We start from the raw sequence: 18,468 nt of genomic DNA on the forward strand, positions 1-18,468 counted from the left end.
CCCTTCCATGACACCACCACCCACATACACACGGGTGCACACACATGCTCACACATGGCACTCTTTGTCACCCTATATCCTCTCCACACACTTCCATGACCTGGACGCAAGCCGAACCCAGCTCGGGTGTGCCTTCTCCATTCCCCCCTGAGCCTTCTTCAACTCTCCCAAGCAGAAGTCTTTTTTTCCCTACACTCCCCCAAACCTTATTAATATTTTGCTAATATGATTGTTAGAAGACATTCTGAACTATACTGTAACACTTTTGTGTGGCTGTCTTAAATGTACAAAAACAATATATATATATATATAGACATATATAAAATATATACATAAATATATATTATATATAAATGAGAGAGAGAGACAGAGCGCTTTATGTGGCTGAATAATGAATCTTTTGAGGTTCATAACTGTATCTTTCTTCTTTTATTTACACCCTGCCTCATTATTACATTTATTTTTATTGTCTTCATTGTTGCATTTCTCATCATCATTACACCACAAAAGTGAATTTCAATGATAGTCATGAAATCAATTAATCAATGCATGTTTTCTCACTTGCATAAGTAATGTCACAGACTATGAGATCAAGTGTATTAAACCATTATTAAGGAAAACTAAGATCCTACAGTCCATCCGTAAGAATTGTGTATGTATAGCTAATAGATATCAGATCCTTTCTAAACGCCTGGCCTTGTTCCAAGGACTTGACATGAAGTAAGTCTTTTCCTCTCAGATACTATCCTACCTTAGACATGAGGACACTGAAGCACAGACATGTTCAAGGTCAATAAAGCTAGTCTGTCCCTGAATCACTTTCTTTCCACTACGTGGGTGCCATGTTTTCCAGAGATCTATTTTATCCCTTGGGGGAGTCAGCCTCCAAGATGGCCCCTGCCTCCTGGGATTCACATCCTGTGTCGGGCCACGCTGTACCACTGCTCACCTATGTGGCCAGTAACACACAGCAGAAGTCACAGGTACTGCTGCAGGACGCGGCTATAAAACATGACTGTGGATTCCCCCTGCGAAACCCCAGTCTCAGAGGGCTCACAGCGCACTCTAGGGAAGTGATTTCCACCTCTGTGAGCAGCCCTAAGGAGAGGCCCGTGTGATGAGGCCAACGGCCACCAAGGAGCCGAGGCTTCCAGCCACCCTGCGAGTGAGCTTGCAAGTGCATCCTTCAGAGGACGTAACTACACCCTGGCGACAGCCCGGCCTCCTGGGAGACCCTGAGCCAGAGTAGCCCAGCCATGCCGCTCCTAGATTCCTGGCCCTCAGAAGCTGGGCGAGACCACACTTCTCAGGTGCAGGACGACTCGTTATGCAGCAGAAGGTAACTAATATACCCATGGGGTCAGCCCATTAAAACTCTTAATACAGAAAACAGGTAGGTAGAGCAGCCCCTGGTACCGAGGGCCGTGCTGCACCATCGCACGGGCAGGCAGATCTACACACCTTGGTCTGTAGCCACTGTGGCGTCTCGAACAAGACACCCTACTTCTCTGGGCCTCTGTTTCCTCAGCTGTAAAGTTAGGGGGTTTAAAAGATCAGCTCTACGGTTCCAATGACTTTCTCAAATTGTAAAGCAGCTAAGGTTTGTCCCAGGGATGTCCTCTCAGAATGAGCTGAGACACATTCTATCACCTGAGAACCACTGGTTTCTCGACTCTCCCAATGAATATGCCCCATATCATACCACGACCCTTAACCGTGTCTTCCTGTTTCTGCTGCGTTCATCATAATAAGCAATGTACAACTCGGCTGCTTACCAATCAGGAGGGGCCAAACACCTCTATAAATGAAGTGGAAGGTTGGAATTTATAACACACACACACACACACACACACACACACACACACACACACACACACACACAGAGTACTGGGAAAGAGTTGTCACCTAGATCCAAACTTTAAGACACATTCCCTCTTCAGGACTTGAAATAAACTATATTTATTTTAGGATTTAGCATCCCCTGTCAAGGAACTGCAAGAATACATTAAAACCCTGACACTAGGATAACATAACAATGTAAATCTCAACTCTAAAAATACTCCGAGAGAGAATAATTAACTCAGCTAGAATTGAAGCCCAAGTGAGCAAGTTTGGAAGAGATCAATATTCTCCAGCCACCTTTCCTAAACGGAGGCTTTTTAAGCTTGTATATCTTTTTATTTATTTATAACTATACCCTGTCTGCTTCGGTAAAGAGTCAGAGCAGCCTTTTTCTTTTCCTTTATTTTCAGCGTGTGCTGAGAACTCGTCTGGATCGGGCGGTGACATTCACCTGAACTCTGCAGTGTGACACTGAGAAGTGTTGCACCCCTGGTCTCATCCTCCCTGGTTTAACTGGATTCCTTCTGTTTGTTCCCCAGCTCTCTCCGAGCTGTTCTCAGACCCAAAGTCTGATGTATTTCCTAAGGGCCTAAGATCTGGAAGAAAACCTTTCTCTTGTACTCAGATGCAGGGCTGTATTTCATCACTCCTCCCACTATAATCCAGAACACAGCACACACCTTTTCTCAGTTTCCCTCTGTGACCCTGAATGCCTGGGAAGGTTATTATCTTCATACAGTTTCACAGCACTTCACAGTTTACAAAGAAATTTTACATGCAGTTCTTTCTGTTTAGATAAAGAAATCCTAAGCAGCAAATTCACTGAGTTAAGCCTTGTTGTGAAAATGTTCCAAAATAGATGGCCAGCAGGATGAGATAAAACCTTATTTTGTTTATGAAAATATCTATTAGCACATTTTCAGGAGTATAATTCTGGTTAAAAAAAAAACAACAACTAAATGTTGCAGAGGAGAGAGAAGGAGAAAAGGAGAAAGAGGAAAAGGAGCCTGTGAGGGTTTTTTTTTTGCATTTGTTCATATTCTGCATTAGTCCAAAAAGCCATTTAAGGGCAGCACAATATTTTAATATGTCCGGATGTTATATAATAGGGATTTTCGTTTGTTTTTTAAATAGATTTTTATTCCTAAAAGTAGGAAAAAAATGTTGAAATACAATAACCAGAAATTTCTTGTAGGCTGAGTTCTAATGCCTGACTCACCACCTTTGTCTGCACTTTGTTCCCAGAACTCCAGCCTGGGCCCTCCAACACACACACCCCAGGCCCTGATTGTTCAGCTCACACACCTGCTTGTCAAGAGCCGTCTGTCACCCCAGGGCCTGGCTTACCTTTTCTCCCTGGGGCCCTGGCACGCCAGGAGGGCCGGGTCTTCCCTGGAGGAAAGGAGGAAAGGAAGGCCGTCAGGGGCAGCAGTGGAGAAGGAAGAGGCTGAGGGCAATGCACCTCCAAACCTGTACCTGGCCTTTTCCCCCGAAGGCACCGGTCCCCTTTGACAAGGCTTCCCAGACTGCACCTATTGCTAGAAAGTTCTTCCTCAACTAACCCAGTGCCACATCTCCACGTGGTCCCCTTTGGACTCACAGATGCATCTTCCCACACCATCCTACACTTGCCTTTATTTTCCACTTAACAGTGTATCTCAGAGAATATCATATCAGGACATTAGAAGCTCTGTTAATTCCCACATTAAGTTTACATTATTCTCCTGTATCTACTGATGAGCATCAGGTCTGTTAGTAATCTTTTACTCTCGGGGGCAGGACTGCAGTGAATACAGCACTTTGAACACGTGTGCGTCGCCCATGGCCTTTACGTTCACGATCACGTGTCGTATTGCTGAGGTGAGACTGGATTGAACGTGGTGTGGCCTCTGGAATCCCGCCACTCCGGCACGGAGGGGTCCACGTGTGGCCGTAAGCTGGGGGCTGGTCGCTAACCCTCCTGGAACCCCCAGCCGAGCAGGACAAGGGCCACAGCCCCCAGGCCCTACGAGCTCTGCACAGGACCCAGTCCCGTCCGGCCCCCGGAGCCAATGCCTGCCCACCTGCTCTCCAGTGTCCCCGTGCTTCCCAGGGACTCCATCCAGGCCTCTCTCCCCCTGCAAAAGGAAGAAAGAGAAGAAATGAAGAACAGAGGGACACCCCCGGGGTCAATGTCATAAAAAAGGAAAGGCAAGCAAAGGCCCTGAGCTCCCGAGCGTGCTCTGTTCTCCACGAGGCACCAGGACAGCCACACACACACACACACACACACACACACACACACACACACACACACACGGCAGCCTAGAGTTTGTGCGTATTGGGGGTCAAGGAGCATAAGTTAAAGGTCAGGGAAACCACATTACCATCTCTGCTTCTCATCTAAATCTGTGACCAAGTGAAGACCACACAGCCTCTTTGAACCACACAGACTCCTTATCTCATGGGTCTACATGGGGCTCAAAAAACAATAATAAATGCATGGGGCTTGTAACGCAGCTCATAAAACTGTGGACACATTTAACACATCACTCATCTAGCCAGGAGGTACGTAGAAACGTCCACTGTTCGCAGTGCCTGGTACAGACCTAAGCGTTAGTTGCTGGATCACAGCGGGCTACCATCCACACAACCTCCACCCATCAGCTTAGGTTCACACAGGTGTGAATCTCTGATTAGCTCTGGCATCTTGGGCAAGTTGCTTCACCTCTCTGAGATGTTTCTGTTGACTGTGTTTCCTGGGGATGAAAATTATCCCTTCTTCGAAAGATATGGATGACTAAGGAATGAGGTGACTTATCTAAGGTACCTGCTTATGACAGCCAGTGGATAAACACCAGTGTTCTCCTCCAAGCCATGCCCGTGACGCTGCTGTGTCCCCCTCATGGCTGACTCCCCGCGTCCAGTGTTCCTTGCGGGTGTCCTTCTCCCAGCTGGGCCCTAAGAGCTCGGTCGATGGAGGGAGATCACTCCAAAAGGTGGGTTCCTGCTGGTATCGACAGCCTGTGACACAGCTTCCAGCAGCGCAGGTTCCTTCGTGGAGTTGCCTCAATCACAGCAACTTCTCTCGTTTCCAAGGGCCATGATTGCCGTTCTCTCTGCTGCTCGTTGGTGCCCTCAAGGCTCATGGAAATGTCACCTCTTTGGCCTTTTAGTCCGGATTCCATGTCCTGTTCTTCCCCAGCATGGTCTCATATGTGTCTCCCTCACAGCTCTTTTTTTCTTTTTGCGGTACGCGGCCTCTCACCGTTGTGGCCTCTCCCGTTGCGGAGCACAGGCTCCGGACGCGTGGGCTCAGCGGCCACGGCTCACGGGCCCAGCCACTCCGCGGCACGTGGGATCTTCCCGGACCGGGGCACGAACCCGTGTCCCCTGCATCGGCAGGCGGACTCTCAACCACTGCGCCACCGGGGAAGCCCCCCTCACAGCTCTTAATCCAATTTGCATTTATTCTCCACGTGACCACCCTTCTCTCCCCTCCCCCAGGAGGACACAGGCTGGGTTCACTCTTTTCATTATCGCGTCCCCGGAGCCCAGCCTGGAGATGCAGTGTGGCCCCGGCTGACACTACTGAATGCCTGCGGCACTGCACAAGTCAAGGATTCTGAGCTCGTCTTCTACTTCCCTCTGACTTTATCTCTTAAGTTCTTTCCTTCCTTCTTTGTTGTTTTCCTTGGAATAACGGAAGATTCTTGGTTTTCTGCTCATCTTTGCTCTGCCAGAGTCCTGGGTGCCCGCCCGCGGATGCTGACTCTGTATACCCAGCCCACCTCTGGTGACTGCAGGGTAAGGGCGGGGGGCTTCTTTCTCTCAATCTGGGGACAAAAACTGATGCTTCCCACTGGACAGTTCAAGCAAGGTCAGGGGAGGAGATGCCCAACTCTGATTTTCCAAGTGCGGGGCCTCAGTTAATCACTGACAACTGTCCCCGGACCCCTTGACTCCCCAAATCCACTGACTTAGACTTAGGATTGTTCCAGCACCTCTCCCCGTTCTGCAGGCGGCATCGTAGCATCCCTCCACTTTGCCTCCGTGTAAACTTAACCATATACATTCCCTCTCCTTCAGAAACGATTTTAAAATCCTGGAGCAATGATGTACGCGTTTCTATTTCCAAGCACTCAGACGTTAACTCTTTCGAAGTCCTTCCATCACGGGAAGTCCGGGGTGAACAGAGAGGAGAGCTGCCCGCAGTCCCTCTCTCTGCCAAGTGACCCCCACGTGTGCTACTGCATTTTCTTTTCCTCCGAACGCTACGGGGTTGGCAGGTTTGAGGATGACTCTGATGAGGAAATGGAGGCCCCGATGCAAGCCACTTACCCCAGCGAGGTGTGACCGCACTGGCACCAGAACCTGGATTCTCCTGACCCTCAGTCTTCTACGTCTACCACCCCGTGGGGTCTGAGCAGAGGCCCCTAGAGGACCACGAGCATCTCTTCCATTGACGCCCAGAGCCGCGGATCTGGCAAGAACGCCAAGCCCCTCATTTTACAGGACTCACAAGCTTAGGAGGTATAGCTCGTCCAAGGTCACACAGGAACTTAGCGATGGAGGATGGAGCCAGGACTGAAGTCAAGGCCCCCTGACTTGCATTCCAGAGCTCTCCTCTTGGCAGGCCGGCCTAACGAATGTCCCCCGGGGCACTGCCACAGGGCTCAGCAACAGAAGGAGCGTTGGCCAGGCACTGTCTCACAAGTCCTACCTCGCAGCCCAAGTCCCTATTTCTTAACCGCCTTGCACTTACTCATCAAGGTCAGCGGAGCCCAGAAGCAGGACCTGTCCCAGCCGCCGCTCAGGACAGCTGCAGGGCGCAGCGCTCGGGCTCGGCCGCACACGGCATCGGCACGCTCTCTCCCCGGTCGGCGCAGAGAGTGGGGCAGGAGGGACGCGACTGGGGTGCTGACAGACGTGTGTCTTCAGGAGCGGGGGCGAGAGAGGGAGGGAGTGAGCAGGAAAGGACGGAAGAGGGACAGAGACGAGCCGAGGAACAGCAGAGGCAGGGACAAAGAGGCAGAGAGGTGTGGGCAGGGCCAGGAGACAGAAGACAAGATGGCATCCTGAGAGCGGGTCGTTAAGGGCAACACCTTCCGAGCCCTGCTGGGACAGGAGGTGGGGCGGGAGCACAGGGAAGAACGGGGTCAGCGTTCAACCCAGAGCGAGCACGGCCCACCAGAAGCCTGCAATATGCAAATCAAAGCAGACTCAATCCGTGTCTGCAGCATCTTCTGGGTACCAGGAGCTGAACACACACTATCTCATTTAAAATTCACATCAATCCTATGACGCACTGTCCCTGCTTTCAGGAAAGGAAACTGAGTCTTACAGATTAAGTGTGCCATCCTGGCTCCCACCGCTCAAGAGGGGAAGATCTGGTATTCACTGTCTCAATCCTGGGGGCTTGCGGGGAAGGCAGGGGGCTGGTGGGGGGGGGCTCCCCCAGGCCAGGTCCACTTGCTCTTCTAGGTCTCCGACAGCAGAGGGCACACGTAACCCACTTTTAAAGCACAAAACCTGCCCACAGCCCCTGCCATCTAGGCTGCCTGGTCTTGAGGACCCTGAAATGTCCGTGTCCTTCTGCACATTTAATGCGGGAGGGGGGGTGTGGTGTGCTTCCTCCACTGGGCACTTGCTCCATAAAGATTTAACCACATGCACCCAGCACACAGGAGAAAGTCAACAAATACGCATCCCAGTGACACCTGGTGGGCGACGCGGCCAGCCCTTCCGGAGCCACGTGGATCGAAGGCCATGGTCTCACTGACGACTCCGCGTGAGACCGAGTTGGGGGCTGGTGTGGGAAGGATGCCACAGTCCCTTCAAAACTCCCACTCCCTTCCGTTAAACGTTCAGGAGGGGGTGCCTACCGGGCCCCGAGTCCTGCAGCTGCTTTCACAGCAGCTTCATCGGATCCTCAGGGTCTCTTCCTGAGACAGGTGGTGTTACCTCTAAATGTTAGATAAGGACACAGGTAGGTCAGAGAGTCTAGAAGCTGGTGTGAGGTCCCAGAGCTGACAGAGGCAGGGCCAGGGTAAGACTCTGGTCCTGCTGATTCCAAAGCTGGTGCTCTGACCGTTTCACTCCAGCCCCCAAGGCCTGGGCTTCCCTAGTCCCAAACCAGGGCGGGCAGGACCCCTGGAACGTCCTCCCTGGGGCCTCAGGAGCTCGACTGCCACAGCCACCCGAGGTTGTGTAGGAAGCACGGTTTTCCAGATAGAAGAGCTGGGGCCGCCGCGTCCGACTTCTGGCCCCTAGGGAGTGGACTCCTCTCTCTGTGACTAACTAGATGCACTGTACCACTTGCCAACTGTCCCGAGCCCCAAAGCCCCTGGACAACCCATTCGGCCTCACTGCCCCTCAATCACTAGCAGGTCCTTGTGCCTACAGAGCCTCCACACCTCGCTGAGCCTGCAAGGCACCTCCTGGAAGGCGCCTGAAGCAAGGGCTAACCCCCGGCCCCCACCGCCCAGAGAAGGCCCTGCCACGTGGCTGACGGAGGGGGCCTCAGTGACGCGTGGCCACTGGCTCTCTGTGGCCCAGCTCCACGTGTGGCCAAGCCAGGCAGCAGGATGCGCCTCTCTCAAGGGGAAACGGAAACTCCCTTCTTGCTGATTTAAGAAATCTGGGAGGTTCACGAGAAAATAAGCTGTTTTAAGTACTCATCAGCTATAAGAGCTGGAAAGGAGCCTAAGAGATCATGCAGCCCAGGCTTCTTGTTTGACAGATGGGAAAACGGAGGTGCAGAGAAGGAACCAGCTCTCCCGGGTCACGGAGAAAAGTCTTTCTCGGCAAGGGAGCCGGAGCTGAGCTCGCAGGGCTCAGGTTATGCACGCCCCCTTCTTTCTCTGCCCTGCTGTTTCTATACTCTCTCTCTCTCCACCTCTCTCTCTCTGACTCCCCACCCTCCATAAATATGGCATATGTTGCCTGGCACTGCTCTAAGCATTTTACAGATACCAACTCATTTAATCCTCACGGTAGCTTTACACAATAGATAGTTACTCTCGGCACTGAGGAAACCTGAGACTCAGAGGTTAACTACACTCTCCAAAGGTCACACTGCTTGCAGATCCCAGAACTAGGATGGAAAACGCAGGCAGGCTGGCTCCAGAATCACTGTGCGGGGCTTCCTCTATGCCACGATGCTGCTGCCTGGTGCAGCCTGGGGAGACTGAGGCTGATGGGTCGCCGGCTGGACTTCCTTTCCTGGGGCTCCCCTGCAGGTGGCCCCCCACTTCCCGAGCTTCCCTGCAAGGTGGCACCTGCAGGGGGCAGGGCTGTGGCCGGTCTGAAGAAACAGTCCCCAGCCCCGTGTGTCCTGCGGGGAAAGCCCAGATTGCGAGTGAGACGTTTCCAGCACCTGCTCTCCTTATAGCAGGCCGCATCAGGAAACACATCTGCTCTGGGCTCAGTTTCCCCCTTTGGACAACAACGGGAGATCTCCAGGGCTACCTGCGGTCCTTCCTAGATCCGGTAATTTAGAATTTTGACAGGAATGCAGCGTTTCTTGGCTGGAACAAAAGTCTTAAGACTCCAAAAGCTTAATGGACAAGCCGCCCAGCATTATAGGGGGAAAGGCTGTTACTTCAAAACAGAACTTTGGTTAGAACAAAGCACTGAGCGTACAGACCGAGTTTTCCCCTGAAACACAGGTGGGAAAGGACACGAATGTTTGTGGATGTGTCAGTTATGGGCTGGACACTTTGATTCTGTGGTCTTATCCGAGGCTGCAACAAGATTCGGGGGTGCTGTGCACGTCTCCATGGACGCGCATGGATGCACGGTCCATGCAGCTTCCTGTTCACCATTTCATCCACTCCGGAGGCTTCGCCTAAGCCTCAGCGCGAAGATGCATCTTCTACATCCACCCTACGCGTCTCTCAACAAGTCCAAGTTCACACACCTGTCACGGAAGGTCCTCTGTCATCTGAGTCCGATCTCGGCTGCTGCGTCGCTCCCCACCTGGCGCCCAGCGCACCGGTAGATGAGGCCGGGCCAGGGGTTCCGTGTCAGGCGCTACCCCAGGGCGCGAGGCCCCAGAGGGGTCAGAGGGGAACAGGGTGTGAGCGGCGTGGTCAAGCTGCTGCAGGCGTGGGGGGGGGGTAGGGGGTGAACGGCAAACCGATGTGATACGCGGGACCCATGAGGGTGAAAACCACAGGGGCTCCAGGGGCACGGACGTGGCAAGCTCTGGGACAGGCCTGGGGACCGAGGAAGACTTCTGAGGAAGTGGCGCTTGAGCAGAGAGTTGAAGGAGGTCACACAAATGTTTAAAACATTTGTAGCTGGGTGCTGGGGGCGGGGGGGGGATGAATGGATGACTCAACTTAACTCTTCACACACGCTCCCAGTCAGACCGCAGGCTTCTGAAGGACTGAAGTTATGCTTTCCCTTTCTTGGGGCCTTTCCATCATATTTAAAAAAAAAGAAGAAGAAGAAGAAGCAGCACTTAAAACATAGCTTCCACTGGGAGGATTCCTTCCACATTCTTTCATGAGGCGGAAGGCACTTGTGAGAGGTGCGTCCGGAAACCCCAGGCACCGCGCGTGAACCAGACGATGGACAAGGGCAGCGGACGGGCGCCTCACCGGCTTCTGGCTCAATCCAGATCCCACCCGCGATTTTACAATGCAGGGGGCTGAGGCCCAGTAAGGAGGCTCCTTTCTTTTCCTAATTTCCTTTTGCACACTCCGGATCAGTGCTGCGCGGCTTGAGCCCACGTCTCCCGGACCCCGGGGGCTTTGGTGGCACGTGGTCCCCACACGAAGCAAAGCAGAGTCCTCTGTGGGCGGGGGACCCTCACGAGCTCCTGCCCATGGGTCCTCAGATGCCGTGACTGCAGGCTTGGCCCAGCCCCGGGCCTCAGGCAATTGGCAAAGCCACAGCCTTGAGCCCTCTGTGTGGGGAGCCCTTCCCAGGGGATCAAGCGTGGGGCGTCTGCGCCCTGCCGTGCTATGCCAGTACTACACCTGGATCTGATGGCCAAGGTCCCGGAGCTACTGGGGGGCTGCGTCCACCTCCTGTCCTTACACGACCCAGCCGTGTCCACGCTACCGTCCTTTGCTTCGGTTCCCACACCTTCGATTCACCAGTTATCCTCCTTATAGGGGGTCTGGTGTGGGGACACAGGACTCACCTGTGTGAGTCCTGACTGGTCTGGCCAAGGCCTACGGAGGGCTGTCCACGCTCCGGGCCATACGCTGGGCACTGCGCACCTCACAGGACCGCGAAGTGAGCTGACCCCGCGAATCCGTGTGGCCCACTGAACTCCTGGGGCCTCGAAAGCAGGGCCTGTCCTCAGTCTTCACTGGCGCTGCCACCGTCAGCGCAGGACGTGAGGCACCGGGCACTCAGTAGCGGCTGGCGGGACACTGAAGGCCCGGAGGCCAGGGCACGGGCCTTGGTCTCTGATCGTGCCCACAGGTGACAGCCAGGGGGATGTCCGCGCACCTGGGCCTTCGGCCGGAGTCACCGGTGGGCCGGCCACGCACGCACTTTGGCCACGGGGTCTCAGGGCCCCTCTTGCCGGTCTGGAGCTCAGCCCTACCGCCGGGTCCGCTCCCCAACCCCTGCCCGCTCCCACGGGGGCTTTTCAAATGAGAACCTTGTTCCCTCGTGCACCGGAGCCGCCCATCAAGCCCTGTGCCTGGATCCTCGGTTATCCCAAGTGTCACTTTCAAGACTGTGAAAGGGAAAGGAGCAGAGGGCCACAGAGAGGCGCTCTACCTGGAACCACGTGCACGGAGCCACATGAAACCTCTCAAAAGAACCAAGAGACGCGACTCATGATGACCACGGGGTAACAAGGTATTTCGCTTTGTAAGCTACAGTGATTAAAACTTAACATCCACACAAACGGAAACCAGGCCTTGGAGCTGAGGTGGGGCGTTATGCCAGCCTCTGCCCCCTCCTTCCTTCTGAGGAGCCTTCTGGGAAGCCATGGGGCCACGTGTTTCCAGAGCCACACAACACATTCATTTCCTTTGACTGGAGCCTCCCTTCTGGGGCAGCAGCCTAAGGAAACCATCCTAAATTTGAAAAACACATAAATAAAGCTATCGGTGCAAAAGCGGTCACCAAAGCAGTGTTTTTAATCATGGAAAACTGGAAACCACCCTAAGTGATCAATCACAGGGGAACACGGGCACATAAACCACGGTCTAGCCACACGGCGGAACGCGCCGTGCAACCACTTAAGATAGATCGTAAAAGTCTACAGCAGCGCGTGGGGACAGGCTCCGCGCAGGAACAAGAGACAAGACGGAGCAAAGCACAACGTGTCACGTGTGACTATATAGAAAGACACGGGACACACGAGAACACGTCCTACAGGGAACGCGCCAAAGTGGCCACCGCAGTTGTAGCAAGATGGTGGAATTAGAGGCTGTTTTCTCCCTATTTTCCAAATAGGCTGAAATAAAATTAAGTTTCTTAATAATTTAGACATTCCCTATAAAACTAGAGTAACATGTACTCCAGGAGGATGGAACAGGGTAGCTGCTGGAAAAGGGTCTGGAACGTGGCCAATTTCTAGCTCTTGATCCGAAGGAGCTCCACGAACAGACGGGCCTGGGATTCCTGAGAATTCGACGCCAGCTGCTGTCTGGAGAGCTCAGGGGCGATAGGCGGTCTTCACCCCCACCCAGCAGAACGCCGAGCCTTCTACGGCCTTAGCACCCACAGAAGGATCTGGTCTGAGGATTATGTGTGACCCGGTGGCCTCGCTGCCAAGGCGCGGCCAGCCTCAGCTCGCCCTGACCACGTCACCTCAGTGGCAACGTGCGTCTCAGCTGAGGTCAGGTCACAGCACTTGATGCATGAGGCTGAACGTGGGTCCCCAAGGCCACAACTGGCACCATGCTCCCTCCCTCCGTGGGAGAGTCAGGTAATCGAGGTGTGGAGAACTTGTGCAACTTGCCGAGGGAGACGTGAGCCCATGGCAGCAACCGGAACTGAGTCCGGATCCAAAGGCTCTTTCGAAACCTCTCTGGCCAGGAAAACTGAAATCCTGTCTCTGCAAGGGGGCTGCAGCCCCTGCAGGTACAGAGCCCACAGCCTTCTGGGCCCAGAGCTTACATTCAGAAGGGCGGGAAACGAATGCCTCCTCTGCACCGGGCTTCACCTGCCAGTGCACGCACGCACACACACACGCGCACACGCGCGCGCACACACACTGTCTGTGGAAAGCTGCACTGACTGACTGAAGCAGGTTGGAGATACCTTTTCTCCTTGGGCGCCCTTTCCACCTCGTTCTCCATGGAGACCCTGGGAAAGAGGGCAAAGATGAGTCACAGGACAGCCCCGTCCAGCTTCTCTGGGCTGAGTCTGAGGCCCGTGGTCAGCCTGCCTGCCTGGGATGGCGGTGACGGTCTGTCTCCCGCGCGGCCTCACTCCGCACAGCGGCCCGCACTCCCCACTCAGGCCTGGGCGGCGAGCTGGGTCCCCCGCTGCGTGAGACGTGAGCTCCCGGGGCTGGTCCCCCCGCCTGGATCACCCAGCTCCTCCCTGTTAAGACTTGAACCCACCCTGGTCCCTGAGCTCATCTGGTCAAGTGCAGGCAGGTGGCCTTGGAGTCAGTCCCCACTGCCACCCAGAGCCTGTGACTCTGCCTGATTGCGGAACGGTGGAACAGCCCAACACTGAACCTGAGACTCTGGGCCCCTTTAAGCCACATTCCTCCACCTCCCCCAGGGACAGGGCCGCTGCCCCACCCTCCATCCGCCCCACCGTCCTCAGGAGCAACACCTAGTACCTGCACTGAGGACTCCCTCCCCTCTGTGAGCAGATGTGATGCAAAGGCCAGCCAAGGTGTTGGCTTCTCTGACCACAGGATTCAAATTACAGCCCCTGCCCCGCCCGCCTACTGTCCATCCTCTTCACCAGGCTTCACGCTCCTCGAGCACTCAGCCCCACAGGACACATCTCTGGCCTCCCCCGAGCAGCACGCCAGCCCCACGAGGGCAGTGCCTCCTTTCCTTCGATACCGTACCCCGCGGTCTGGAAGAGCAGCTGCCGCTTGACGTCCATAAACGCTTGCTGAATAAGTGAGCCAATGAATGGCTACATCAGTCCCTTGGTTTGCACACGAACCTTGCAGAAGTTCTACCTGAAGGCTACTGCCCCACATTACAGTGCAGAGATCAGAATGCACGTGTGTCTGCTCCTCCGAGATGTGTAAGGTGTGCAAGTGAGATGCCGGCCACCAGTACCCCAGCTGGTGGAAGCATGGCTTCTCCCGGGCAGGAATGCAGCTTGGTGCCTGGCTCTGCTGGAGAGGCCTGAGTATGTCCTGTGTTACTAGGTGAATGCCCTGTGTCCCCTCTCTCTCCTCTCCCTTCCTGGAGAAGGGACCCTTGGACGCTCTGTGAAAAAGATGTTAAAGGGGGCAGAGACCGCCCAGGCCTGCTTGTGGATTCCAGGAATAATACATACATCTTTGGTGCCTGGAGAAGAGGCACAGGGCCAGAGCGCAGGACGCTCTCCCGGAAGGCAGAGGGTCTGCGGACCACTTAGGCCTTGGGGGCAGCTGGATATACAGGCCATTCTAATCCCATCCAAGTATTTTGGCCAGATACACAGAGGTCAGAGGTTTTGAATGCCCCTGAGGCAACGCAGGCTGCCTTGTTTGAAAAGGACCTTTAACACCGCTTCTTTCATTTGGAGATCAACTCAAATCTTTCTTAACAAGAACCGAGAACAAGGTTAGAGGCCCAAGAAGACCCTTTGCTCCTATATACCATACCTACTTGTTCACCGCTTTATTCACGGGGCACTTGGTCACTAAACATCCCATGTGTCTGGCACTGTTCTAGGGGCTGGCGACTTATAATAAAGACTCCACCCCCTTCTGGAGCGGCTGACTAGACAGATTGGTAAAAATGGCTTCTTTAGGTCAAGTGTCAGAAACACCTGGGCTGCTGGGTAAAAATGCAGATTCCTGGGCTCCACGCAAACCTGCTGCTTTAGCTGGGAATGGGGCCCTGGGAACGTGCACTTAAACGTGAGCGCTAAGAGATCCTTTAAGTACCATAACGTGTAAGCATTTCTGGTCTAAGAAGAGGCACCCATGCTTCACTGCCATGTCCTCTGTGTACATAAGTGGGATGGGGGCCTGTCAGAGCCTGGGCCCCAGTCCCTGGCAGAGGCGACAGAGCCCCTTCCACACAGCTGCCTCTACTTACAGGAGCTCCGACGGGGCCGGGAGGTCCGGGAAGTCCAGGAGGTCCTTGGGGTCCCTGCAGAAGCGTGTTCACAAAGGAAGGTTGCGGAACGGCAGGAAGGGGCAGGAGCAGAGACCGCACTCCGTCGGTAACCATGTTCGGGGCTGGGCGGGCTGCTTCTCACCCACCGCGTGCCACCGCGTCGCCCCGCGCGAGGTCTCCCCCAGAGACCCCTCCACCCGCGCCGCTCCCCGCCCCACGCGGAGCTCGTGCCATCCCCCGCCTGGTGGAGCCAGGACTCACACGCAACTCTGCTCCACTTCGAGGCACAGGAGACAGCGTGCTGCCTCTGAGCCATCGTAAGGCCAGTGCTGCCGTCTCGTTTTCACGCGTCCCGCGGCCCGCGGCCATGCCGGGATCTGGCCGGGACATGTGCACAGCCCCCGGGCACATGACTGATTCCCCCAGCACATGGCTCACACTTCGCCGTGGGGCCAGCACAGCCTAGACGAGTCCTGACCAAGCCCAACAGGAGTCTGCAGGGCCTGGAGGCCCCTCTGCTGCCTGGACCATGGGTTGCTATGACTTCTAGGCTACTACATGGGCAATATCTGCTAACATCTATTAAAATGAAAATGTTCTCCTCCTCAGCCAAAGGTATCCCAACTTTTGTCATCTAGCCTACTGAAATAAAAATACGGTATACGTAAGAGAAACGCGTGCGCGTGCACGTGCACACGTGTGTGCATTTACTGATTTTAGTGAAAAACGGGTGAAATTAGAGCTAACCTTGAGGGCCACAAATAGAGGAAAAGTTATGTAAATTACGACACATCTGTATGATGGAATAATACGCACTGATTAAGAGAAAAGGTGGTGTCGATCCGTGGAAAGATATGTCTCTTGTTAAAAAAGATAAACGGCAGAGTACGGTACGATTCATTATCGGTAAGACTTTAGGAAACGTCATGGGTGTGTGGACATACACACATGAGCCCGGGTGCGGTGCGTGAGGAGCGCAGGTAGGGAACCCATCTGGGCGTCCCCTCTACACCTAAGGAGACGTTACCCCCAAAGTTCGCTCTGCATCAAGATCTGTGCATCAGAACATCAGAGGAATAACTCAAAGCAACACTTACCCGCATGCCCACCTCCCCCGGCAGCCCCGGCTCTCCCGGCTCTCCCGGCTCGCCCTGCACACACAGAATAGCATGTGGTCACAACCTGGGGAACACAGGCCCAGGTGCCCAGGGCATCTCTTCCTGGAACTAGAGCTCGGCACGGAAACGAGGTACCCACTGGTGAGCTGAGACCCAGTTCCCCCAGAGACTTTTTTTTTTTTTTTTTGCCGTACGCGGGCCTCTCACTGTCGTGGCCTCTCCCATAGCGGAGCACAGGCTCCGGACGCGCAGGCTCGGTGGCCACGGCTCACGGGCCCAGCCGCTCCGCAGCACGTGGGATCTTCCCGGACCGGGGCACGAACCCGCGTCCCCTGCATCGGCAGGCGGACTCTCGACCGCTGCGCCACCGGGGAAGCCCCAAAGACTCTTTCTCACAAGCGAGGGAGCTGATTTTCACTGTGGGTGTTCATCACCTCAACCCCCGTCCACTCCTGCCGCTGCTCCAACAAAACTCAGCTGAGACAGAACACGGTGGGGCAAGCATGGCGGCTCGCGTGCCCATCAGGGGCCACCAAGAACCCGAGCCAAGTTCCATTTGGGTTCTTGCTGGAGAAGAGGACCCCTTGATCCTGGATCAGACTGACCCGCCTGAGTTGAGATCACTTTTTGCCTGGGCTCCTAGAGTGTGTTCCAACTCAGAGGCTGCGGGTGCAGAGGTGGAGTCGGGGTGCCCCCCAGAGGGAGGCCGGCAGGCCATTCAGGCTGCTGCTGGGGTCTCACTGACTCCTGGAGCTGTGAACTGGGGACTTGGGAACCGAGTCCCTCAGCTTGGACCTCGACTCGGTTCCAGGTCTAGGCATCGGACAAGACCTCCCATGCAGGACCGCTTGTCAACTAAGTGAGAAAACAGCTTCCAGGGACACACAGGTGATGCCTGGTGGCAACGGCTGCTGCTGGTGTCGTTATAATTAACAGGCTGGCCTCCGGGGACCTGGGGAGATCCTGGTACAAACAGGCCCCAGCTCAGGCCTGATTCTGGCAAAGGCCACCCCACTTGAGGACGGGGGACTCTGATCAGGAGGTCCCAAGCCCGGTGCTGCCCCGTGTGAACAGACGTACCTGCATTCCTTTGCTGCCGTCTCTCCCAGGGGGACCCGGCGGGCCCAGGGAACCCTAGGACGAGAGAAAGAGGACAGCAATTAGGACAGGGGGAGGACGGCACTGGAGACAGGCTCTCAGGATGCTGGCGCAGCAGAGAAAGTGCCAGACAGGACCTGTGGCCAAGACACCACTACTCAGAGGGCAATTCACAGACCTGCAGCCTGGGCGCCTCCTGGGAGAGGGTGAGAAATGCAGATTCTCAGGCTTCACTGGAGGCCTACTGTATCAGGGTCCATGTTTGAACAAGACCCCCCGGGGGGTACGTATGCACCTGACAGCGGGAGTGAGACGCCCCTGCCCCGCCCTCCCCTACCTCGCCGTGTGGCTGAGCCCCTCGGGTCACACGTGTCCGCACAGCATCAGGCCGGAGCAGGGTTCTTGACCTGGGCCCCATCAGCACTGGGCTGACGATTCTTTGTTCGGGGGTGGGGAGGCTGCCCTGGGTGTTGCAGGGTGTCCTGCAGCATCCTGAGAGGCCAGTGGCACTCCCCAGGTGTGACAACCCAAAATGCCTCCAGACACCGCCAAACGTCCCCGGGAGGTAAAAATCACACGAGCTGAGAACCGCGGGGCTAGGCCAGGTATTAAAAATGCTTCTTAAGCTGGGGCCAACTCCACTCTAATGAACGGTGCAGAAGCACGTGATAAGCACGCTCATGGAGCAGCTGCGGGAACCCGCTCGTCCCCCCCCAGCCATGCCTCCTGGAGGTGGACTGGGGGGGACTCAAAAGCAGGGAAATCCAGGCGCCCTCGGCTCCTGTGCAGCTCCCACCCCACCTCACTCAAACCAACGGGGTCCACCCAGACCTTCATCCGAGCTGCCCCCTCCCCATCAATTTTCCGTGGGACACTGAGCAAGCCAGTGCCTCTTTCTGGGCCTTTCCATCTGTGAGATGAGGACGCCGGACATTCAGTGAATGACTGAACTGACGAATCTGTAAGTATATTTAGGAAACGCTAAGGGCTGGACCCTGTAGGACGTCCTCGTGTACTGTGTTATTGAGTTCTCATAATGAGCCCTTGAGACAGGTCTTATTTTCTGAAAGACACAACACACATGATACATTTCTAGTTTTTACCTATAAATGAAGATGCAACCGTGTATGTATGTATACACACACACACACACACACACACACACACATACACACACACTTTTAAAACTCTACAAAGTGCCTTCCATGGTC

At 54.8% G+C, this 18,468-nt stretch overlaps 1 protein-coding gene across 2 annotated transcripts in view; it reads right to left on the reverse strand.

Annotated features, from left to right (window-relative positions):
- The window catches only part of COL22A1 (collagen type XXII alpha 1 chain), a 247,900-nt gene that overhangs the window by 130,419 nt on the left and 99,013 nt on the right, over positions 1–18,468 (reverse strand). For both annotated transcript variants that reach the window (XR_010837384.1, XM_067017097.1), the window contains exons 13-18: positions 17,240–17,293; positions 16,139–16,192; positions 15,021–15,074; positions 13,060–13,104; positions 3,906–3,959; positions 3,190–3,234 (exon numbers count right to left, since the gene is read on the reverse strand). Coding sequence is in view for 1 of the 2 variants with exons in the window: in XM_067017097.1 (XP_066873198.1) it covers positions 3,190–3,234; positions 3,906–3,959; positions 13,060–13,104; positions 15,021–15,074; positions 16,139–16,192; positions 17,240–17,293 (306 nt within the window). In the remaining variant the exon portion in view is untranslated. The remainder of the gene's footprint in view (positions 1–3,189; positions 3,235–3,905; positions 3,960–13,059; positions 13,105–15,020; positions 15,075–16,138; positions 16,193–17,239; positions 17,294–18,468) is intronic.

Source organism: Kogia breviceps, chromosome 17 (assembly GCF_026419965.1).
Source record: "Kogia breviceps isolate mKogBre1 chromosome 17, mKogBre1 haplotype 1, whole genome shotgun sequence".
Taxonomy (NCBI): domain Eukaryota; kingdom Metazoa; phylum Chordata; class Mammalia; order Artiodactyla; family Physeteridae; genus Kogia; species Kogia breviceps.